This window comes from Thermobia domestica, chromosome 5 (assembly GCF_964235325.1).
Source record: "Thermobia domestica chromosome 5, izTheDome1.hap1.1, whole genome shotgun sequence".
In the NCBI taxonomy this organism is placed as follows: Eukaryota; Metazoa; Arthropoda; class Insecta; order Zygentoma; family Lepismatidae; genus Thermobia; species Thermobia domestica.
In genome coordinates, this window is record NC_137458.1 from 27,639,075 (window position 1) to 27,666,055 (window position 26,981).

Consider the following 26,981-nt stretch of genomic DNA (forward strand, 5'->3'; position numbering starts at 1 on the left):
CGCAATACAACGGAGAAGATTTGTATTATTACTTACACTTTCTTCGTATACTTTATACTCTGCCTTTAGGACTAAAAGTGACAGATTTACCCTTTGTGACATTTCTGTCACACTGTGAGCGAAGTACATACATAATATGAGGAGCCCATTTTCAAAACTGCACCCCATTTTGCCAAACTTTCTCACAAAACCAACATGTTTAACATCACAATCTATGCTGACTCCCTGAAACTGCATACTGTTACGATATTATCACTGAAATATGAACACAGAATCACTGTATTCTAATATTTTTATTGGCGATTTGTTATGGAAGACAAATTGTACATTTTCTTTATGCATATAAGTTGAATTACAAATCAAAATTAATTTTGTTTAGCGTCGCAATGTTGTCTAGATATGAAACAACACAACCCTTTACAATTTCTTGAAATTACATGCATGAAAACTACCACGGTAATAAAAATAACAAAATAGTCATGAAAGTACAACCGTTTAAGGATAAGAACTTCACAAAAATTGTATATCTTCAAAAGTCATGAAAATTTATCCTAAAAGAATTTAGTAAAATATTCTTCAAAACGTTTATGAATTTTCTCTTGTGTTACGTTTCTAATTGGTTGTTTCTATTTTTTACCTTCCAAAAGGCAGCGCCGAATTGAATTACACAACTGTTTTACACTTTATTCCATTAATGTTCTCATAAAGCTTATCATATCACAGACTTTCAGAATTATGTAAACATTGACGAGAAATCTTTAGCCGAACTAGTTCTGGACTTATTTTACCATGTTTCGTGATTTAGTATCGCTTATGCGCTGCTGCTTTCACAGATTGAAATTTTCTAGCTACAAGCGTCCAGTCCCTTCACGGGATGAACCAAAATGGCACAATCAATGACATGATTATACTCAAAAGCAATGAGTATAAATGCAAACACTTAACATATAACAGAAGCATGCATATAAATCAATGACTGAAGGATACGTCAACAAACTTAGGAAAAAGACTGTAAAGCGGAGCACAAGCAGTAACATCTGTTGGAGGTCTCTGAACATATCAGTCAACCCAGGTAGTAAAATGGCACTGTTTGGTAGCATCAAATGAAACCTCAACTCGTAGAGCGAAATGTTACAATGGCACTTCGATATGTTCAGTTTCAATAATGGTATAAAGTTTGATTTAAATACTCAAACAGGAAAAAATATATAGTGATAGATATGTTAAGGCTTACAAGTAAACCCGACTTTCCTTTATTCCTTGCAGTGGAAAACAATCACTTAGCCAATTTAGGAACGGGTATGATGTGATTTTGAAAATACATTAGAATACCATGAAATGTCAGTTACGTTAAGATACGGAGATGTTCATTTTTGATAGCAAACTCCTCATATAAACAGCAATAAAGTCTTATCATCATTTTAGGTAAGTGATCAATAGTAAAATGTAAAGTTGTATATTCCATGTGCAAGCAAATATCACTGAGTTACTCGGTAGTTTCTGGAATGCTCCTTGGAGATGTACAGCATCCTCCAATACAACATAGCAAGGAAATTCACATTACATGCAACATCATAGTCAATCTGCATCAACCCTCAATACCGAAGATTACAGCCAATCCTATAGGTCGACGGTTTCTAGTAGCGAGTGCCAATGGAAAAAGAGTTGTTCTCCAAGTTCATCCATATTAATTAACAGGCTACCAGTGCGTGCATATATCCATATGAACTTCAGGAGACGGTCGACTGACTACTGACACATCCATATTATATTCATATGGACTTGAAGAGTTGGTCGACTGAAAAGGTAAGCATAATTTCAGTGTAATAAGTTAAAGTATAGGAGAAAAAAAATAATAAATCGTATGAACCTACCGAAGTTAATCTGTTTCGATATTTGTAGCTAATAATTTCGGCACATTTTTTTCTGTCGCATCTCGAATTTTCTGAACTATTCTTTCCAAATGCTCTGACGAAGACGGTGAGGAACAGAGGATGCCAAAATTATTACCTACAAACATATTTGATTCACACAATGTCAGTATTTTATGAGTGCAAGAGATTGTAGAATCTCCTTCTATATCTTGGTATATGGCCCCGAACTTTTCCTACACCCTATATACAAACTCCGTTATGAGTAAAGATAAGAAAAATGGAATGAGAGGAAAGTTATTCAAAACACAGGGTTTTTCAATCTAAAATAGTGGACTAGTCATTTGCTCTCCATATTAGTAAGGCCCCCTATGCTGAATTAAAAAGTAACGTTTTCAGTTCACCAGCCTGTTCGATCGGAATGTAAAGGTAGGAAACAATGACACGGTGAACGTGCACATTGTTGTGTGAAGAAAACTAGAACACCTCAAATCCGTCTTCCAACAATGCTGTATTGTTGGTATGGTGAGGGCCGGAAGGAACAGCCTGCTGAACTTGCAATGCAGCTTCTTCATTTAACATAGGGCGGCCTAATAGTGTCGAACCCAAAATTCAATTCAACTGCGTAACCGTGGGACGTAAAATTAAAGATTTCAATCCAAAATTCAATTGGAAAATTGCAGCAGTTTAGCTTGAAAACCATCATATATACTAATGACAGGAGCAAAAAACCGAATTGTTTTTAACACATCAGATCCTCCTATGGCAACTCTATATCACACAAAAAGCTACAGACTAGACAGACTCGAACCCGGGACATCCGGCATACCGTGCCGATGCGTTAACCACTACGCTACCTAGAACAGCCACCCACTCTCACTTTCGAGTCAGTCGCTTTTTCACTCTTTGTGTGTTATAGAATTCACATCTACGGAGGATCTGGCATGCTTTTTTTTTTAAAAAAAAAAAAAAAAGTTTCCTTCTTTCATTAGTATATAGGGCTATGAAATCACAACCGTCATAAGGTGCTCGGTATATGGACACAGGACTGTCCAATCTCAGTAGGGGGTCTGTGGTACAATCCACGTGATCCGAGATGAGAGCACAGACCTCGAGAGTGGGTGGCTGTTCAAGGAAGCGGACTGGGTGACGTTGTGGTTAACACATCGGTACAGTATGCCGGAGGTCCGGGGTTCGAGTCCCAGTCCAGTCAGTAGCTTTTTCAGTTTTTATGTTATGAAAACCATCAATTTGCAATAACTTTCCATTTTTTCATATGTTTACTTATAACGGACCCATATAGTCATTTGAACAGTTCCATTTAAAGAATTTTAATAACATATTTGTCAATAGTGTAAATAACATCAAGGTGTAAATTCAGGATTACATTATCTATCTATCCATCTATATATATATATATATATATATATATATATATATATATATATATATATATATATATATATATATTTAACTACCGTACTGATCAGCTCATTGTATTTTATATCCTTTCTTATTGTTATCCATCAGGTAGACTTAAGTTCCTTTATTATTTGTTCTTAAGGTGTTTTTACTTACATCTTAAGCTCAGAAGAGCCAAAGAAAATAAACCCATAAACTAGAATGTTATAATTACTTGATCAATTCAGGGATATATACCTACTTTTGGGCCACCTTGTATATATATATATATATATATGAAAGATAGTCGGTATTCAAAAATGTAAACTTTGTGGGTTCAAACTAGCTTCTAAACAGTGCCAGCAGGTGGCTAAGGCTAGAAAACAGAAATCACTGCCCCGGCAAGCACATGACTGCACGCAGGGAACAGAAACAACATTGACTCGAAGAAAACTAAACTATTACACAAATAGGTGAATTCTTTCCATAAGTCTTTTATTTATTAAAAGACTGCGGGAACTTTACGTTAGTGAATTTGAAGTTTTAGTTTATTAAAGATATGAAAATACTGAGGATTAATAGAAATAGAACTTTCAAATAACTAAATAAGTTTCGACTACAAACCTTTTTTTTTTTTTTTTTTTTTTTTTTTTTTTTTAATTTTGATCAGAATGTACGTCTACGCTTAAACGAAGACAAGGTACTAAGTATGAAACTAACTATACGGAGATGTTAAAAGGAACAAAAAATAACTAAATAAATAGATTCATATATAAACCATTACTACTACTAATGATTATTAAAAACACTAATTGTTATTCGTTTATCTTTACGGTTCAAATTAATTCTTCAATCTCACCCTACTACTAATGTGTTCAATACATCACACACAAATGAAAAACAATAATTTCAACATGCCATGCTAAAAGTATAGTATTTCTGTATAAGAATTTTATTAACTTTTTTCTTCTGTTTCTATTCCTTTTACATCAGCTTATTTTCCTTAATACTTCCTCTTTTCTGAAGACATAAACGCGTATCTGGCACACGCTAAGTGAAAAAAGCTATAACAGTAAAGCAAACAGGAATACATTTCGAACTAAATTTAAAGTTCAGCAATTATATTCTGTCTATTACTGGCGAAGTATATTTTAAAATGTATTTTTAATGAACATCAGCATTTTAAAGTACACTGAAACTTCAGTCTTGGAAATGGTTATAATTATATTTCTTTTTTCCTATTAAATACACGTATGTAGCTCCTCGTGGCCAAGTTGTTAACGCGTTTGCTCTATTTGCTGTGGCCCTAGGTTTGATTCCCGGTAGGGTGCTTATTTTGGATACAAAAATTAAGTAGTAAATCTCGTTTCAATTAGTCTTGGTGCTAAAAAGAGACGCTGGACTCCAAGCAACTTACAAATCAGGGTTGGCAAAAAACCATGGTTTTTATTGGAAAAAAAAAAGTTTTTTTTTTGTTTAAACTTTTTTTGTTTGTTTGTTTGTTTGTTTAAACCACGTTTCTTTGGTTTAAATAATTTGCTCTATGTATTTATATCACATATGGACAAAAATAAATTTATTTTGCCTTGATGATATACAACAACCAGGTTATGCTGGAAGGGGTCATAAGCTTAAAGCGGAACCCAAACCGCTTCTCGGCTTACATCCGAAAGAAATTGTCCTCTATTTGAACTCGGAACCGGGACTGATTGGCTACAAATGCGATCCGTCTGCCGACTCACTCACGAAGGACTCCTGATAAAAAATACATTGTACTGATCTTTACATACTTGTTAATATAATTGTCAAGAGTCATTTCAGAAGGACAAGAAGATAAACAGTTGCACAAGTGAAACCATTATACAGAATTACATATGGACAATTTTAAAATACTGCAGAGTACAGAAGAACTAATTTAGTCCAAGTTACTTCATTACGACTTTTATTAGTCCAAGTTAAACAAATACAACGACTTAATTTGCATATCAATAAGAAAAGTGAATAAAGATACGAATTATTTGATTCCATTTTGGCTCTGACCTATTTATACATAGATACCAAAGATACTTCTGATTTCAATAAATGCCTCTCGTGGGGTTTGTATGACACCCGCCCGTTCCCAAATTACGGCATTTCGATGTATTTTGTCAATAGTAAACATTGTTAAAATGAAACAATATTTAGAATTTTTCTTTGATTGCAACTGCATAACAATAATAAACTATAAAAAATCACAAACGAAACATTCATAAACTTATAAAAAAAATAGTTGCTTTTGTAGTATAATCTCTGAGTTACGAATGGGGAATTTAGGTCTGAACATAATACTAATAATATACGGGAGTGAAACGTTATAATCCAAAAGTATGTGTTTATCAAAATTTTACGAACATTTTTCGTTTTTTTGGTTTAAACTTTTTTTTTAACGTGGTTTAAACCAGCCAACCCTGTTACAAATATAATTTATTGCACAGTGTTTAGCCATCATTTTCTGACTAGTTTGAAACATTCCATGCACGGAGTTCTCACTTTGAACGGTACACTAGTGCTATAATTGGATCCATGCGTGTATGACAGAAGTCCTAAGACGGACGAAAAGTAAAATTATATCTTTGTTGCACATTTCAGATAAGGTTGTTGATTATTTCGGAATCTTTCGTCCTTCTTCGCCGCCAAGACTATGACATCGACTTACAGAACTACGCAGAATCCAAACTACATAAGCTCATGCCAAGAATCGAACAGGACCTTTAAATAATTAGAGATGAGGGACTCTGATCCTATGTAGTGTAAGGGCACTAAACTTGTTACACGTCACCGATATGTTTGGAGTGAAAACAAACCTCTCGAATCGAGAGAAATCAAACATTTCTAAATATTCTGCTAAAAAAAAAAAAAAAAAAAAAAAAAAAAAAAAAAAAAAAAAAAAAAAAAAAAAAAAGCCGTAGTTCAAGTTTTACTTACTGCATATCATTGGGTTGTTCCCATGGGGGGCAAGAGCTCAAATCCCTCAGCGGGTTTTCCTATCCTCAACAGCTCATGCACAACACGTCCTAGATTCAGTTTTTTAGAGATTACTAAAGACGTCCGGGCTTCTTCTCCGCTGCATAAACTGCTGAATTTTAATTTGGAAGCAATTCTAAAAGAAAATAAATACACAATTGTGAATATTTATGTACAGTGTGTTTCACAAATTAGTTTGCCTATGCTTACACCAGAAGAAAGAAGAGAGAATGTTTTAGCTAGTACGTAACTATTGTTGCTCCGCTCCCTTCTTGTATTAGGCAGTTTTCAGGTGTGTGTCACTTAAAGCATGAACTGTAAAATAACAACAGAACAGCGCGTGTTCCGTTTACAGTGTAGACAAATCAAAATGTTGTAGTAATAGGGTTAAATGAGCAAGTAGTCAGCCGTTTATGCAAATTATTATATATACAGTTCCTATAATGAGAAGGAGTAAAATTTGAGGACACTATGTAACATTATCAGCTGCAATACTGAATTAATTCAATCATTAAGGGTTTTTCATTATATGTAAAAAAAAAAAAAAAAAAAAAAAAATCAGTAGTCGGTTCCCCTTGTTACTGCACATTACCATGATACAGTAACCTGTCAACTTGGCCACCTCTCTAAGCTGGCCACCTGCTCATGTTGGCCTGGTTCATCTTGAATCTGCATTTTCCCATAAGACATTCGTTACTTATTACTCTGTAAGTTGGCCACCTATCCATCTTGGAAGTTGGCTGCATTGAAGCAATGTTTACCCTATGATGATAATGATAAATTTACCTGCGTATCTTGGCCATGCAAACTATCATTTTGTTATTTTTCTGAACTCTTTTGTATTCCCATACGTTCTGTACTTATGACTGAAGACAAAGAAGCATGCATTCCCACGATTTATTCTTGGAGGTCAATGGCCAGAATACTACCCTGATAAAGGGGTGGTGAAGGAATTTGTGAATAAAGAAAGGCATGAATAGGAATTCAGCAAATGGTTGTACATATGAACAGGAATTCAGCAAATGGTTGTACGTATTTGTTTACTCTGGTAAAACCATTAGCTATATCGCGTCCTTTCATCAGTGGGAAGCTTTAGTAATGCCGGAAATTTCTCAAGGTTAAAATCTAACCATCTCAATTGTCCACTATTGGCACCTGACGGCTTGTCGAAAGGTAGCGGAGGTTTTGAGATATAAATTCCCTTAGGATTTTCTCAAAACACATTTTGCTCCGAGGGAAACAGTTGTAGCTCATTAGCAAGAGTAACTAGAAGATTAAAATGTGCATACGTGCCAAAAAAAAAAAATAAATAAATAAATAAATAAAATAAAATAAAATAAAAAAATAAAGAAAATACGTCTAGAATGAACCACCATGAATAAATTTGTTATTAATAATTGATTCGCTATTTTTCGAAAGGTATTTACAGAAAATATTTGTCAATGGTTAATTAGTTCAGATGAGAGTTTCTTAATCTAGAAACAGCAAAAGAGCGATTTCCGATTTCGGTGTGTGTGTGTGTGTGTGATTCAAAACAAAGAAAGTTGAGTGAATTGTGCGTATTAAACTTACTCTTGTATTTTTTTTTCTCGTTCTGTATATTGTTATGATTACTCTATATACATTATTTAGAAGTAGCTGTCGTCCCATTATTTATTAAAATTTTACAATCAAGTAATACTAGAAATCCTATTCTAAAAATGTACCAATCACACTTATTTTCTGTAAGTTGGCCATTTTTCAATGGAACTGAATGGTGGTCAACACAGGCTTCACTGTAATATTCTTAGTATTCTATATATGGATGGTCTCACGCCAAAGTGAACTAACTCCAAATTTCAATTTTTTGAGTTAAACATGGGAATAAGTTCCAAATTATGTAGTCTTTCTTATGCCAAAATGAACCAAGCTATTTTGTAAAATGATATTTTTTTACGATAGGATTTTTGTTTGGCATGAGGTTAACAACACTGGGTTTAGGGCGACAGAACGAACTATCTACACAAACAAGATGGCTTCTCCGGGAGTTAGTTCAAAACGAACGCTGAGAAATGTTCGCGTTAATTATGTAGATGAAGACGGTTCTGACATAAGTTGTGGATCCTCAGATGTCTATAAACCAGATTCTAATGCGGGAACGTCTGAGACGGGCAGGCATATTTTGTTTATTGGTCAAATTAGATCAACAGAGTAATATTGTGTTTCTTATCCTGTGTTATGAATTCGAGTTAAACTCTTCATATGCCAAAGTGAACTAACTTTAAAAAACAGTTTGCGAACGCTCGTGTGAGTGACATATTAGATGTATAACAGTATGGCAAATCTCGCAAGTATATTACACAGTAAATGTTAAAATTATTGAGTATTAGTGACCAAATACGGAATAGTATACTTATTTCCAGAGCAATTTGTATTTATGTAGTTCATTTTGGCATGTCAAGAGTATTATCACTTTTCATCAGTTCGAACGAAAAGAGATGGATCATAGCAATAAATAGAACTCTCAGAATCCTGATGTATGAGCAACTGACGAAACAATAAGAGTATTACAAGGCTGAACCCAACCCATGACCCGAGTAGCTGTTTGACCCGACTCGAAGCTTAAAAGCTTGACCTGACCCGTAACACGAGTACATCTGACCCAACCCGACCCGAGTTACTCTGACCCAACCCGTGATCCGAGTTAGAAAGACCAGATCCGTGACCCGAGTTTCCCTCACCCGATTTGACCCGTTTGAAAACACTAATAGTACACAGGGAACGCTGACTGACAGTATTCTACTTTCTGCGAAAATGAAAATGAAATGAAATCTTTAAGTTTAACGTCCCACGGTTATGCCGGTTAAGCGAAAGGAGACGGTGATAATGAGAAATGAGTGAATGAAGAAAGTGGGAGGAAACGGGAGAAGCCCGAGAAAACCCACGAGCACGGTGTTTGTCCACCACAAAGTCCACACGGCGCGACCTGGGCTCGAACCATGGACCGCAAGCACCGGAGGTGAACGCTCTACCACTGAGCCACCGCGCCCCCATTACTTTCTGCGAGTTACAACAGACTTTTGAAAATATAACTTGCACAAACTAGAATACTGTCAGCGTTCTCTCTTCGTATCAATGGCAAATCAAATACCAAAGTCTTATGCCATAGTGAACTAAGTTACAATTTGTACTAATATTATTGTATTTTGCACTATTATTTTGTTGTTACGCATTTAATATTCATCGTAGTTAAAAGATCAATATTTGTGACAAAAGATAGAAATAAAGCTATATTTTCAAGTGTTATGTAGATTTTTTGAAACAACTAAAACTTTAAGCCTCGATTTCTCGAAAAACTGTTTTTGGCGGTTGGTTCACTTTGGAATGAGACCATCCATATGTAGATTTATGCTTTGGAAAAAGCAACTTAAGACACCTAAAAGTAATAAAAGGGATTTAACTCTCCTATGAAAGGATGTGTATCTGTTTTTCTTAAGCAAAACAAAGTGCAAGTGTTGGTAATGAACCAGCAGGAAAGAAAACCTCATTAGAAAATACTGAGTTGAATATAAGTATCTCAACTAACCATTATGTTCAATTATGGCTTTAGGAAAAAAAAATCGAGTATTCGAATGCTGTCATTAATATAACAGTAACATTCAAGGGGTCTACGTAATAATAAACTTACAGCAGGACTACTCATCAATTTGAAGAAAGCATTTGACACCTTCATGCATAATGTTCTTCTACAAGAACTAGAGAATGAGAATATAGGATTCAGAAACGTATCTCTTTAGTTAAAAGCTCTATTTAATAAGTCATAGTGTGTATTAGTAAATGGGAAAGAAAGTAATGATGTAAGAATAGGACCTGATGTTCTACAAGGGTCCACTAAACCGTTACTCTTCAATATATGTGAATAATATACAGCCACCACTAAAAAGTACAACTTCACACAATACAGGAATTAATATCATACAATACGGAAGTCATGTCCACTTTGTGCCAATCATTATGTATAAACTCTCCGTCATCAAATTTAGAAAAATCAAGTTATATAATTTTGGCCAATACAATTGGTATTAAGGAAAATCGTATAAAGTACAATATACGCGTTTTTTTTTTTTTTTTTTTTTTTCCTGTGTACAGGTGTACAGAGCAATCTACCCTTAATAATAGAGAAAATAATGTTCACTTTTATAAGGCAAGGCAAAAAAAAAAAAAAATCAAAAATGATATAGACTATTAATACAACAATTTATGGTTTAACTAATGTTAAGTACAATATCACTTTAAAATACGACTGCCAAGATGTACAAAGAATATAAAATCGATCTTGTCATCGAAGAAAAGAAATTACAAAATACTTCTTGAGCAAATACATTAAATGAGAGTTGTAAAATATGGATGGCGTAAGGTAAAAATATAGACATGAAAAGTATTACACGAGGTAAATAGAGTCTCTTAATGTGAGCTTGGGTCGCGGTGGCTCAGTGGTACAGCGTTCACCTCTGGTGCATGGGGTCCTTGGTTCGATCCCAGCTCGCGCCATGTGAACTTAGTGGTGTACAAACACCGCGTGCGTGGGTTTTCTCTCTTTCCTCTCACTTTGTTTATTCCACGATTTCATTCACTTCTCATCATCACCGTATCCTTTAGCCTAGCCGGTGTAACCGTGGGACGTAAAATTTAAAGATTTCATTTCATTTTTCTTAATGTAAGCTAATCACCAATGGAACAATCTAACTCAAACTTTTTAATCTTCATTATCCTTTAATATAAATTAAAGAATTAGAGGGAGAAATATATTAAAGTTAGGATTACGGTTATTACATTAAAAAAAATCCACGAATGTTCATTTGCGCACATCAATTAAATTCTTTCATTCTAAGACACTTTTAAGTTCTTATAGTGTCAAAAACCAGATTCTTAGCAGAGATTGAACAAACTGATTTATTTAAATATATACGTCATTTCAAAGTATTTGGTATTTCAAAATAAGTTGTCTGTTGTTTTTGGAATAAAAATATTGCGCCAAATTGTGTTTTCCCTAGTATATCTGAAGCTGCAGTATATCTGATTCAGAAACAAAACCGTTTACTTACTTGTGAATAATACTGATTTCTTTTGCAGTAAACTCTGACGGAGGGAATTCCAATTCATCAGCGGAGTCACTGTTCACGTAGTTTTGAATGAACTTCGTCGCTTTCGTTTCGAAATTGGAAGTTGGTGGCACTCCTTTTGCAGTCTCCGTTGATAATAAATGTGCTTTGGTTACACGTTGCCGGGTACTGGAAAATTAAAATAACATTATATAACGAATATATTAAAATAACAGTTCGAGAGATCACAATATTACAAAACAGATATCTTGTTTAATAATAAAGAAAGCCATGAAAGCTATCTGATATAAAACACACACTTCTGAAACAATGGCATTACAGTCCATGGGAATCTATGCCCACTTAGGGGAGCAAGTTAAACTGGGAAATGCATTGTCAGCACATCAGTTCCCATCGTCGTTGTTTCTTCTCTTACCTCAAGTAGCTCCCCTTAGTTATCTCATGATGCTGGATCAATATCAACACTTCAAAAATAAATAAATACACAAATAACATAAATAAATAAATAATAAATAAATAAATGAAAATTCTCATACCTTAACATCCAGAAGACTAAATCTACGAACGATTTCAAGGAGGTGCTCTCACCTCTTCCATAGCGCATCTGAACAAAAACTTGCTGCTACATACGAGAAAAGTAGTGTATCAAATGACGTGTGAAATTCTCTGTCTGTCCTGTAGAATAGAATTGGATTAAATTTGAGGTTCAACACTAAGATTTCCTTTTCTTCCTAATCCATGGTAGAACCACATACCCTAGATTTTTTATTATCCATAAATTCGAAAGAGAAGAATGTCTTTCAAGTAACAATTATCTAGCAACAAGTTTTTCTTAACATATACTGAGAAAGAAGTGATGAGTGGCTCGAAACCGCTCACAGACTTTGTCTTATTCACCACATCGTATCAAGTAGTATTTACAGGTAATTCACGCCAACAAGATTTGAATCCAACGAAATAACGTTATCAAAGCGTCTAATCATTTGATTACGTGGAAACATCTAGAAAATTCATCCTTCTAATTAAGTTAACGTTTTAACTGGAGTATTATTTCCCGCAATCTTAAGAAAGCGATTTTCAGCCATTGGTATACCAGAAGAAATTGACAATATAGTACGAAATAATGAAAAAGGAAGATCTTCAATACCAAAGATGTTTAAAGAGACTTAAACTGCAAGTATATATCCATTGTTTGTCATTATTAACCACTATCATGACACAATTAACAAAATATTAAGTGTTTTCATTTGACTAGTATTTACCTTTAGGTTATATGAATAAGCCTTCGGATTTCAAGAACAAATTAAGCTTTCTGCGTATGTTTTTGTGGCCTTGCTTTTCCCCCCTCCTTTCTTGCCTCAACGAAGCGAATACGTTCAGTTGATGAGCAGATAAATTTGGGGAATTTTTATGAAATAGATTTAATATGCCTAAATATGATTTTAGCTGTTACTGAAGGAAAGTGAAGGACAAGAAAATGATAACTTTGCGCTGAAAGAAGATGGCACATGGCAATTTAAAGCAAGAGTTAAGAAGAAGAAAGAAATGTTTGGTTGCTATATCGTCGGCGTTCAGGCAGACGTCACTAACTCCAAAAACATAGAAATGGAGTTAGGTACTTCTTCCAGTATGATAACGATATACAAGGTGAAATACACGGCGTTCTAACATTGTCAGGCTAGATTTATCACGTGAAATTGTGATTCTAAGCGTAGTTGTCCTTAGCATAACAATGCCATCTGCTACATCTAGCCTCATAACACGTATCAGAACGTCATATATTTCACCTTGTGTATCGTTGTACTGGAAGACGTACCTAACTCCATTCGTATGTTTTTGGAGTAAGTTACTTCAGCCTGAACGCCAACGATATATTTGTTTTAAAAAGAGAAAAGTTGATTCCGTCATCTTAATATGTGATGTGTAACTCCTGTTATATTGTAGAATAGATGACGAGGTGTTACAGAGCTATAGTATTCAGAAATAAAATTCTGAATACATTCACGACATAATAATCATTGTTGGAGTGTTAATCTTAGGCTAAGTGTGAGCTACCGATTTTACCCCAGTCGAATATAATAGAAGATATTGAAAAGGTTTCAAACAAATAATCAAGTAACAACTGATATGGACATTTTTTCGAGCTACCCAGTGTTTGAAAGAGCAATTAAAAAAGTTTTAACGGAATAGTTTTACTTTTACACTCTTTTCTATAAATAAATAAATAAACAATCTAATTCCACCATGTGTCACATCCTTACGACTCAAATATCTTAAATATGGGTTCCTTATAAATGTGCATAGCAAATACTCTTTGCTTCAACTTCCTATTTCAAGTAACAATTATCTAGACACGCTAATGATTCCTAATTCAAGCTTCCAACCTTTGAAGAATTTTCTTAGTTTCAACCAACCAACCATATGAATCTTTAGCCACCACCAATATGTTGTCTTGAAATACGGCGAAAGGAAACTAATCTTGCTTCTATTTTGTGTTGAAAGATATGAGGACTGATGTCAAGAGGCTGATCTAGCCACAATTGATTGATTGAGTTGATTTTTAGTTTAGCGTCCCTTTTAGCAGCGAGGCTATATGAGACGTGGACCTACTGATTAACGTGGAATCCGAACCACATGAGCTCCCGCCGGGAATCGAACCCGGGTTTCCCACGCCAAAGGCGCGTACGCTAACCGCTTAGCCACGAGGGAGCTCTAACTAGCCACAATTGAGTATCAACAGTTAACTAGGTCGTACTGAAATTAAGAGTGAAAATGCGGATCTGGATAGAAAATTGAACACGGGTGTTTGACTTGCCGTGCCGTTGCGTTAACCATTAGGCTATCCAGTTCATTCCTTGCACTGCCATAGACAAAACGGAGACCATGATTTCTCGGTCCAGTCCCCCCCACTCTTGATTTTTTTTTTTTTTTAATTGAATTTGGACCGGCGGAGAATAAAGGGTGTGGCAAATTAGTGTTTCCTCCATTTCTAATATAGCCTTAATCTAGGTTTGTCCTTAACTACAATTTGTTTGAATCCTATGTACTAGTAACGAATAGAAGTTCTTTCAATTACGCAGTTTCTTTGTTTCTCGCAATCATCATTGGTGTTACCATATCACAGTACTGTACAAACCTTCAAATTTATTATTATACTTTAGTTATTCGTTTATTTATTGGTTTATTTTTAGGTTGATCCATTAAAACTATACAGAAGTTTATAGAATTTAGAAATGTAGATATAATTTCTAAACTATGGAAATTTTAAACAATATGGTTGTATATTGGAACAGTATTTTACTTATGGTTACAGTATTATTTCCACCAGGTTTAGCCACTGGTTCACAGAAAAATCGAAGAAATTTCGAGAACTTTTATTTTGCTTTTAATTTGTTCTTCAATTAACAACTCTAAAGGACCACTACTGCTATTCGCTCAAAGTTTATAAGTTTCCCTCCAATTCTCGCATAAAATATTTAATCAATTTCTGTCAAAAATTGAATGCTTCAAAGCATTACAATCATATCTGCAAGTATGTAAAATAATACTGTATCCACAAATAAAATACTGTTTCAAAATACAACTATGTGACTCAATCCTTGGAGACGTAAATGGGTCCCTTCTGTTGCTCAAAGTTTTGCGTCTTGATCTGGCTAAAATACGTTTGACAAATGCGTAGTGGAATTAGCATAAGCTTAAAATCCTTAAACATCCCAAACAGACTAAAACAGCTTACTGTTATTTTATGAACAACACACATATGTTCCAATTATGCCACAATTCATAATAAATTCTCCAGAGATCACTATTTCGTTCTCGTATCAGTTAAAATAACATAATTAAAATAACAGGCAATGATTTGCTAATTGTCACCATTTGAGTCGAAACAACAGAATCAGAATTAACAACGGTACTGTTTCTCTGTTCCCAAATATGTATGAATTACGTCGTACATATTGTATTTTATCTTACTAATTCAATCTCATAATAATAAAATTTACATATTTAGAAAAAAACTACAATGAAACCAACCAATTCTTCCTCAGCAACCCTATTCTAATCTAAGAATCTAAAGATATCTCCAATAGTATAAGAATGTAAATTAAGATAGTTAACAAGATAGTCTACAAATAGACTAGTTTCTGTTTTTAAACATAACATCATATGTTTATCAAATTACATCGACATATTGATAGTTACCTCATCTCCAGTTCTGTGCCTTCCTTTCCTGTTGCACTTGGAGTATTTAATAAATTATCACAACCTAGTGAAGTATTACCACTGTTTGAGTCTGCTGTCTTTGAGTTCCCTTTGACTTTCGACCTTGTTTTTTCACTATGACCTGGCAACGATCTGTATATCATTCCATCTCCCGTCAACTCATGCATGATCTGAAATAAATACGATTAATTACATTTAATTTGAAATTACAACTTTGTGAGTCATCCCTTTATATTACTGAACCCTTAAATTTTTTTTCTCTTTTGATAACCATTATAAAAAAACAACTATATGTTTATTGTGTGTAACAAAGACGTACCGGGATTAACTATGGATGCTACATATCACGTGGTGTTACTATAAGAAGCAGACGAGCACCAGCACTTCCTACAAGTGACATGATGACAGCACAGCAGCAGCGCCACCACCACACTGGAACGCATATATACTGAACAGTAACCAGCGGACAGGCACCAGTTTTCTGGTCTCCCTCCTCTTCCTTGCCTGGAGCACTAGGAGAATTCTACCTCAAAGCCTCAGTAGTCTGGTTCGGTACTCTTGGCTATTCCTTTCCTCCTGGCTTAGCCTGCTTCGAGCCTCTGTCGGGATCCCAACCTCAGTTGCCTTGTTAGCCTGCTTCGAGCCTCTGTCGGGATCCCAACCTCAGTTGCTTTGTTAGCCTGCTTCGAGCCTCGTCGGGATCCCAACCTCAGTTGCCTTGTTAGCCTGCTTCGGGGCTATGTGACTTTTATCCCCCTTACTGCTTGCTTCAGAGGATTGAGGTTTCCTACGCCACTCTGCTTAGCCCGATAGAGATCCTATCCAAAACCGCACGGTCTTGGGCTGCCTAATTTCTATCTTACAAATAGAGAAAAGTGTACTATAGTATTTCTGTAAATATTGTTGTTATTTGAAGGATTTTATAAATAAACCAGTAGTGGAAGTGGTTTCCGGACTTTTGATTTTATTAACCTAGCTCTACCTACCAGAAATTTTACAATATGCAAATATAACTCTTCGCTCGTTTTCTCCTCAATACAAAACGAGGAGCATGCACTGACTTGCTAAATCTAACGTTCAACGTTTGTATGATCATTAATAAGTTTAGTATATTGGAAGGTAATATTTTGAGCTAGACATAGTTTTAAGTCAATATATTACGTTAAACAGTACACTTTATGCATGAGTAAATTAAAACAGAAATACAGTAAAACCTGTTAACTCATTTTAGTTATTCTACACTATCCCATAAAACACGTATTACTTATGTAACTCTGTAAGTTGGCACCTGCCTATTTTGAAACCTAGTCGCATAGCAGTAAAGTTAATCCTCGTTATTAATAATTTTGGTCTATATCTCATTAAACAAAATCAAAGTTTAAGAGTTATTGATAAGTTTGGGCTGTACCTCATTAAACAAAATCAAAGTTTAAGAGTTATAGATAAGTTTGGGCTATACCTCATTAAACAAAATCAAAGTTTGAGTTATTGATAAGTTTGGGCTATACCTCATTAAACAAAATAAAAGTTTGAGAGTTATTAATAATTTTGGGTTAAACTTTTATTATTATTATTATTATTAAGTATTCTGCCTTTCGGCAGGTCCTGGGACTAATGAGAATTTTTTTTTTTTTTTAAGATTTTGGCCTGGAAATGTTTCTTCCACTTTTGTCGATCTTCAGCTTCCTCTTTTAACTTCCAATATTTTCTCCTATCTTTCAAATCATCGATCAGCAGTGTTCTTCTTCTTCATATCCTCGCTTCCCTTCCATTTTTCCTTCTATGGCAGTGTGAAGAAGACAATTTCTTCGCAAGATGTGTCCAATCCAATTGGCCTTTCTACGAAGGATGCAAGAATTATTGATAATTTTGGGTTATATCTCATTACACAAAATCAAAGTTTAAGAGTTAGATAATTTTTATTATACTTTATTAACTATACTGTGTACTGTCGTCTTGCTAGTGGCATAATGAAAACCTCGATGAGGTTATACTTCAGTATCACTTTCACCTTGACAAGTGTCGTGGTTATCGTGCAGCATTAATAGTTGTTTTTATTTTATTTATTATTATTATTTTATTTTCTAGAAATCCACGAATGAGAAACTTACATTCGCTCATATTTTATTCAGCTAAGTGAGATTATCAATTGGAATATATCTCGTCTTCGGACATTGTCTATAAGATTGGCATCGTTAGATCTTCTCATTCATATTCTATAGAACAAAGTATTTAAAATGAAATGAAATGAAATCTGTGAGTTTTACGTCCCACGGTTATACCGGTTAGGCTAAAGGAGACGGTGATAATGAGTAATGAATGAAATGGTGGAATGAAGAAAGTGGGAGGAAACGGAAGAACCCCGAGAAAGCCCACGCACACGGTGTTTGTCCACCACAAAGCTCGCTTGGCGGGGACTGGGATCGAACCCGGGACTCCAAACACCAGAGGTGAACGCTCTACCACTGAGCCACCGCGGCCCCTACAAAATATTTAAGTGTCCAGTCCGAGACACATATATTGACCTATGAATATACTTTGTTTTCTCAGGATGTATTCAAATTCTTTACCTTCTAAGAGATTTACAACAAATAACGATCGAATTCATATTCCAAATTGTAAAAAATGAAAGGAAAATACAACAGAACAAATATTTCTCTCGCTCCGTCCTTTGTTGGTCAGTATTCATTAGCAGTATGAATGTAGCTATGTCTAAAAGCGCGATAGGGGCGCTTTTGTTCTTCTGCTTATAGAGGTGACAAAATTGCTAGTAAAACTCCAACTGATCAAAGCAGTATATACATTTTAAGATTATATATTTGTGTTACAGTTTCGGCTATGCAACATAGCCTTCCTCAGACACATTATGAGAGAAATATCCAATTTTGACAGCTTATATACAATCTGAATACAAGACACACCCACTTTCATTTACAAAACGTAAACTTTTAATTGGCTCTAAAAAGCAAATTTTTAATTACAGTAGTCACTTTTTCTTTTCTTTTTTTTCACCTGTTATGAAAATCTTAATTAGGTGTTTGTCACTTACACTTTTTATTCGCTATTGCCCATCTGCTATTCTACATAGTGTATTTCCCTTTAACAACTGGCACGCTATTTCTATGTCTTTTTTCCTTCTTTCTTCGTTGCTATCTATCATTTCTATTCTTTTTTTCATGTTCTGTATAAAATTCTTCTTAGTTTCCCTGTCTACGTCACTCCTCTTGTGGTAGTATATCCCGGCATCGCATTCTTTCCTGTACCATCTCGTTTCAAATTTTTCTATTTTCTCTACAGTCATGTCCATGAAATTGATTTTCTTCTCTTCTATCTCCATTTCTAACCTAATCCCTTTTTCTTCGTCAATTATTTTAACACAATTTTAACAAATACTGTGCCAGTTGTTAAAAGGAAACGGATACAGAAGAGAAGATTTAGAAGAAAGAAAAAGAGGAAGAGAAAGAAGAAAAAGGATGGTTTGGTATTGAAAGTTTAGGCGAGAAAACGGAGATCCTGAAGAACCTGTTGAGGAAGGAAGGGGTTAAAATTTACAGGAAAGGAGGAAAGAGGGTAATAGACTTCGTGAGAGAGAAAAGAAAGAATAAAGAAAAGGTGATAAGATCAGAAGAGGAAGGAGTAGTGTACCAGGGTAACTGTAAAGAGTGTGATATGAAGTACATAGGGGAAACAGGAAAGTGATTAGGACAAAGGATAAAACAACATAAAAACGATGCCAGACTAAAAAGAGAGAACAAAGCAATATATGAGCACATTAAAGAAACAGGATATGAGATAGATTGGGAAGGAATAAAAGGATTAGAAAGGGAGAAAAGGAGTGTAATAAGAAAGTGGAAAGAAGCCCAGTGGATTAAAAAATATGGGAAGAAGTAGTTGACGACTTGGTCTAGTGGACTTGTGATAGATGAATTATGGAAAATAATAATAGACAAAATAGAAAGAAAGAATTAAAAGGATCAACACGAGCTGTTGGAGCAGGTGTACTATGCAGAACAGCAGATGGGCAATAGCGAATAGAAAATGTAAGTGACAAACACCTAATTAAAATTTTCATAACAGGTGCGCAAAAAGAAAAAGTGACTACATTAATTAAAAGTTTACTTTTTAGAGCCAATTAAAACTTTATGTTTTGTAAAAAGAAAGTGGGTGTGTCTTGCATTCAGATTGTATATAAGTGTCAAAGTTGGATATTTCTCTCATAATGTGTCTGAGGAAGGTTATGTTACACAAGCGAAACTGTAACACAAATATATAATCTTACATTATATATATAGCTTTGGTCAGTTGGAGTTTTACTAGCGCTCTTGAATTTTCCAAAGCCGCGATGAATAATTTAGAAGGTGATAAAAGTACGGACGATTTTATCTCCATCTAGCGTCGCAGGTGAAAAAGAGAAAAGAAACAAGAATGTGCCATGGTGTTTTGTAACTGGCATATTAATAACTGGTAACATATAAATCATAATACGCGAACGGCAAACTAACACAAATATTTATTATATACGATGGTTTTATATTGCAGAAACATTTTTACTATATGTTATTCATAAAATAGAATTACGACAATCACAGTCCAATGTGAGTTATATAACCTGAATACCCGCGTTTAAGTTGCAATCTACAAACTGCTGAATAGCGACAAAAGCGCTTTAATACGAAGCAAATGGTGTCGAGAATATGGAACATAAATCGGAAACGCGTAATATGATCCGATGAGCCCTCTTGCACCGTATTTCCATCAATACACTATGCTTATGTATAGCAGACGCTACGAAATTGTCTCCATAAAATATGGCAGTTACTCTATGATGCTATGCGTCGCCATTTCCCAGGTCCTGTATTTACAATCATACGACCCAACACTACCAGTAATTATGCATTTTACGTGACCACGTACATCCTATGCTCCAGATTTTCTCGACCCCCCCCCCCCCCAAAATGAAATCTTTAAGCTGTAGGTCCCACTGTTATTTAGGCTAAAGAAGACGGTGAAGATAAGAAATGAATGAAATGGTGGAATGAAGAAAATGGGAGAACCCTGAGAAAAACCACGCACACGGTGGTTGTCCACCACAAAAATCACTTGGCGCGAGCTGAGATAGAACCAAGGACCCCAGTCACCAGAGGTGAACGCTCTACCACTAAGTCACCATGGCCCCCTTTTTTCCGACCAATGGCGAAATATTGAGTCGATGCATAAGTTCGTGCGGTTTTTATATTTTATTTTTATTTTGCTGTTCTGTTAATTTAAATACAAATACAACACAGACATAACATTAATATATTCTACGAGTGTAACAATACATTGCATACATTTTAGTGTCACTCACATTAACTCTCAATCACTCAGTGATGTATTCACCTCCACTATCTATGACCTTCTGCCAACGTTTAGGTAGCAGTTCAATGCCTCGCCTGTAGAACTGTTTTGATTTTGACTGGACGACATCTATTACCCATTGGTCAAGAGAAGCTTTTCGGTGCTGTTCTTTTAGCAATCGCTTCATTCCCGTACACTGCACAAATTGTTCTCGCAGCTTCTGCTGCACTGGATCTTCGGTTAAACTCGAAGAGTAAAATGTGACAGAAATGATCACTTTTCTCAACTTGACATTCCATATTAGTTTGTCTGAAATATATACAATAATACGTTTACAATCAGAAAACCTGTGTTTCACAACACACAAACTCCAAACTACGGTAAAACAACGGAATAAAGATAAACAATCGCTTCACGCCGCATTGTTGCCAACCCAAAAGAAAACCACACGAACTTGCATCGACCCAATATTTTAAGATTTATCAGGCCAATTCACACTGCTGGAACTGTAGTGCGGTTCCATTGGTTGATAGGAGTTAGCGTCCCTTTTTAACATAGAGGTTATATGAAGCAGTGAAGTTAGAGTGTACGGTGAAACCCGAACCATCATACTGCGTTTAAGTTTCAAGGATCTTCCACCGTGAATCGAACGCGGGATCCCATGCACCAAAGGTACTTGCCGCTAAATCAATGGGGAGGATATGTGGTTTCATGGACTTCAGAATGAACGCCAATACTTTCCTTGGCCCCGCTGAATCCTCAGATTTCAACATTATTGAATGGCTGTGGTCAGTTTTGGAGCGGAAATCATTCACGACTTGCATGCCTCCATTCCACGACATGTCAGAACTGTTCTGCACGGTAATAGTGGTCCTAGGCCATATTAATCAGCTAAATTGCATTTTCTTCAGGTGTTTCCATTAGTTTATGGTCCCAGTCATATTAATCAGATATGATTTTTAATTTGTAGTTTAGGTGCGTAATTTTATATACACGTATGTCGCATCCAGGTGAAAAATTTGGAAAATTGATTTTATCGATCAAATTCTATTAAATTTTAGTGTTATACTTTATACATACATTAATCTATCTGTTCTACAAAGTTAATGTATCACCTAACGTCATTTACGTTTCCAAAAACTTAATTTCTCTTAAACTTTATACCTTATACAGATACTTATTTAATGGAAGCATCTAAAAAAAAAGAAAAAAAAACGCAAAAGCACAACCTGGAGTTCGAAATTCGTCAGATGTCTGGGTTGGCAACGGCGAAATGGCGACCGCAGTTTGGGATGATTGGTGATGGTATGTTAGATCAAACCACATACTACGTCAGAACTACAATATGCAACAAACTGGGCAAACGGTGATAGTATAAAATGGCGACCTTTCTGATTTCCAAGAAGAAGTTTTGCTTAAGTCAGTTTTGTGGGCCTCTGAAATATACTTTACAACGTTTACAGTATGCTTTCTCTCACTTCTTTAATTCATTTGATTAAATCTATCTGGAAGTAATTAATTTTGATTTTTTTTTTAAACTGTAACTCCACTTACTCATTATGTTAATATGATAATACAGTAATACAATTGAATTTGCTATGTTCACGTTGACATGGTTCCGTATAAGTATTAGATCTAGGCATTAACTGAAATAGCAATACGGTCAATGATACTACAACATCGTAAACTCAACAAAAGTCTAGTGTTGTCAGATTTGGAGATTAAAAAGTACAAGGATTCAATTAGTATAGAACATGATAGTTTCAGTAAAATTATTATTTAATCTGAATAGGATACTAAACAGTCACTTTGTGATTTCATATATGAAAATAAAAAAGTAGCGTATTCTTAAAAGTTGCAGTCTGTTGATAATTAAAAGTAGCTCAAAAAGTATCGTCTCGCCGAATTTGAAATTTTGGTAGCAAGGCACTTAAAAAATCGCCCAATCCGCTACTTGTAGCCCTATATGGCAACACTGCCTTGGACAATGTTCCTCGCGATACACCCAACACACTTGCCACAATTTGCCCTCTTTGGAAATCAGAGACACTGCTCAATTTACACTATCACCGCCTGCTCCCTTCATTGCAGACTGTTCTACTGGTCCTTACGAACTGTTTACCCTGACACCACCACCAACCCAGTAATTTAGTCGCCGTCGGACCGTTGCCAACCCAGACATCTGACGTGTTTCCAACTCCAGGTGGTTCCATTAAACTGATAAGCATCTGTATTTAAAACAGGGTTCTAGTACTTACACGCAGCGTAGGACACTGTGCTCTAATAATGTTGATAGCTTTCTCCGCTACCGTATCTTTTGCTTTGTTCTCCACTACCCTCTGTTTAGTTTCGTTCGTCTTTGTATGTGTAGCTGAACACAATAGGTGGTCTTCTATGTAGAAATTACACCTGCAAATTACAAATAATAATAATAATTACAATTCTCAGTGTGAATTTCCACTACAATACAGATTTAATATCAATATGAATCAAACAATCAATTTTACGCATTGATATGAATGCCTTAAAAGGGTGAGTGAAAAGTAATTGCCTATTTTAAAATATTTCTACCTCCTCAACTGTTGAACGTATAACCATAAATTTTTCCTCACATTGTCCTATTGTATCCCACTATCTCCCCCACAATCACAATTCAATGTATGCTCCAGTATTTGCTACACATTTTCTTAAATGGACAGATAGGTGTTCTATGACCCCCACCCCCCAAACAATTCAGAAGGGCCTCTGGTTATGACCTGACGGTTTTCAAGTTCGTCAAATGTCTGAGGTTTGTTGCAATATACTTCTCCTTTGGTTCACCTCCACAAAAAGAAATCACAGGCTTAGGTTTGGATTTCTTGCTGCCATTCTGTGGACCCCTTTGGACCATCCAAGTCCTCGAAAGGGCTCATTGAGCCAGTTTTTAATATTCAAGGCAAAAATGAGGGGAGTACTATTTTGTACACACACCAGTTTACGTGGCTAGTCTCATTCAAATCTGTAGGTCATACAACGTTCACCAGCATGTCCAAGTAACGTTCAGTGATCATTTTCAACAGATAGACCAATAACACGAGAAGACGTTAATCAGAACTATACTGTTACTTCAGGTTTATTTTGCATTCTTTCAATTCTCTCTTTGGAATCAATATTTGACCAATAATTGCTAGTGTAAAGGTGAATGAAACTCCCCTATAAAACAAAGCTTCATTACTTCAAATATTGTTTTGAAACAGTTATGGATACTCTTCATGCCATGTAAGCATCGTATCACAATATTTAATACGCCGGATAAAATTATCGGAATGAGGGTTGTAATGAATGCAATGTAACTCTTAGGGGAGAACAGCACGCACAGCATAAGCACTCTCTCTTGCAACCTGCTTTGTGGATTTTGTAGAGCTTCGCTGAAACATGTCACTCACTGCATCCACCTTTTTCTCAGATCCTGCAGTCGAAAGCATCTCAGATCCCCTGATGTCCATGACATTACCGGTAGTCATTAATTTTCTGTGATATTTTTTACTGTTTGTGCATCGAGAACAGAATGTCTTCCATGATGAGCTCTCTACTCCCGTTGCCCTTGAGTCACAGATTAACAACACACCTCATATCTTGCTGCAGTTCTAGCTTCCTCCCCAAGTGCCCAATCGACCATCTATCTCTGGAATCTCAGAGGATCTGGAAAAGCATAATTAATTATATGCTTTAGACATTACAAACAGTATAAAGTTCATTACTTAACCAGAAATAAAAACTTAAAACTTGGGAGTTACTTTCCGCCAACCTTGTATTTATTCAACCACTGTTCAATATTTGGAGACATCAGAAAGACGCAATTTAATTGGTCCATGTTAGAAGTGTCAACCGCAAACGTCTGCCTTTGCCCGACATGGATAATGTGCGACATAGAAGGGCTAGTATTATATAATTACGGAAGGCAGATTTGTGAAAGCAGACTCCATGAATGTGTTAGCTAGAGATGTTTTTTATGGCTGCGGAATTCTTCGAATAAAATACGGGTTAGTGTGGAGCTGAAATAAAAGGAGATAAGAGAAGCAGAATGTTTTAAATAATTATGGAAGTAATTACATATTAAATAAATAACACAGCCACCCAGAAAAATAGAAGTTCTACGCACCGGGCCTCAGGGTATGGATTGGATGTATTTTGTTACACAGAATCCAAATATTAAAACCCCAGGAAGACCAATTGTTTCAATTTTTTGTTATGGGCAAAAAACCTGAGCGATTTTGGATAGGGAGGATACACGTAACACAGCTGCACAAAAAAAAAAAAAAAAAAAAAAAAAAAAAATGTACAGCGGACTTCATGGTACAGATTCGATGTATTTTGTCACACAGAATCCAAATTTCGAAACCCTAGGGCGATTGACCGTGTCAATTTTTTGTTTGGGGCGACAAATTTGAGCGATTCTGGATAGGGAGGACACACGTTCTTCGCCAATAAAACAAAACTGACACGCTCAATCGTACTAGGGTTTCGAAATTTGTATTCTGTGTAGTGATGGGCAGTCAGAATATTCCCGGTGGGAAGGAAAATAAAAACATGGGAATATTCCCGGGTTTTTTCCCTGCCATGTAAATTCTCGGGAAGGAATTTATTTCCATTTCTTTACTTTATTTTCCAAATTATCAGAAAAATATGAGTAATTACTTCATTTTCATTTATTATTATTTACTTCTAGGTTTTAAATAATTTGGAGGTTAAAAAAATGAAATTCGTTGATTGTATAAATATTTTATATAACTAATTAATATGATTTTTTAAATTTCCATTTCCATTTGCACTCGATAGTAGCAAAGCACTAATTTATAAATGATTAAAAGGAACCAGTTTGTAAAGTAATATAGAAATTCTGTAGAGCTAGAGGTGAAGTACTGTCAATACACCCGGAACCATCGTCAGTAATAGATGTCGGTCTTTCCGCTGTCTCTGACTCGCATTTCACACACTGAGGAAGAATCAGATATTGAATAAAGGAATCTCTGTATTTGTAAATACATATACATTTAAAATGTAATTTCTACATATCAAAATTAGGGTTGCTTCTCAGGATGTTTCATTAGTACTGGTGTTTCCGGATCAGTGTTAATTAGGATTTGTTTGCTTCCTTTTACGTACGTATTCAGATACCAAGCGTTATTGGAGAATTTTTGTAACACCATAAATACTGTTCGAAACAGCCTATCTTCTTAAATTAGAGATTTAATAATACACAGTAAGAACACAGTAACAAAGCACACTGTACCTCAACTCAACATTCTTTATATATGCCATCCCATACACTGGTAACCTTACGAATTTCTCGAGAGACTACCTATGTTTTCTAGCAGTTACCAACCTAATTTGTTTATAACATTTTAAAATTTAATACTAGCTGAACCTACGCTCTCTACACAGCGCATCAATAGCATATGAGCATAAATCTCCTTCTCATTCCTCACAACATATGTACATGTCCCTTTACAGACACAAGTGAAAGACGACTTGATTTTAAAAAAAAATCGGCAAGGGGTATCATAAAGGGGAGATTTTTTTCGATTATTTTTTCTCAATATCTCGCACCGTTTGCAAGATTTGAGCCTATTTCTGGTTGGAGTTTCAAATTCATGTATGACCAGTGTTTTCTTTCTTCTTGCATGCAGTATGTAATAAGCAAATACATTGCATATACAATTATATATGGTGTTCATTGGGCAAAACACTCAAAAAATAAAGATTTATCTTAAGACTCGAGAAAAGGTTATCCTTCCTTTTTCACTATTATTTGGCCATGGAACAAACGCCTGAGACATATACAACCCCAATATACAACATTGTGGTGTTGGAATGTAAAATGCATAGGATATGATGCTTTAGTTTTTTTTAATTTATTTATTTATTTATTTCAACGCTTCCAGCGTACCCTTTAAAAATGTAATAAAGAAATAATGGCCATGTTTTTTTTTAAATATTCAATTAGAACTGGACAATCTACGCAAAATTTCCAATCGATCAGTGAAAACGTCATCTTTCTAGAGCC

At 35.2% G+C, this 26,981-nt stretch overlaps 1 protein-coding gene across 6 annotated transcripts in view; it reads right to left on the reverse strand.

Annotated features, from left to right (window-relative positions):
• Positions 1-274: 274 nt before the first annotated feature.
• LOC145685810 (uncharacterized) overlaps positions 275-26,981 on the reverse strand; it is a 40,754-nt gene continuing 14,047 nt past the window's right edge. For 5 of the 6 annotated variants that reach the window (XM_081758371.1, XM_081758375.1, XM_081758373.1 and 2 more), the window contains 5 exons: positions 23,194-23,344; positions 15,578-15,768; positions 11,360-11,545; positions 6,237-6,411; positions 275-1,798 (listed from right to left, as the gene is read on the reverse strand). In XM_081758371.1, the coding sequence (XP_081614497.1) occupies positions 6,243-6,411; positions 11,360-11,545; positions 15,578-15,768; positions 23,194-23,344 (697 nt within the window). In that variant the 3' untranslated portion in view covers positions 275-1,798; positions 6,237-6,242. Of the gene's footprint in view, positions 1,799-6,236; positions 6,412-11,359; positions 11,546-11,913; positions 12,053-15,577; positions 15,769-23,193; positions 23,345-26,981 lie in introns of those variants that run through there. The other variant, XM_081758376.1, reaches the window with a different exon arrangement.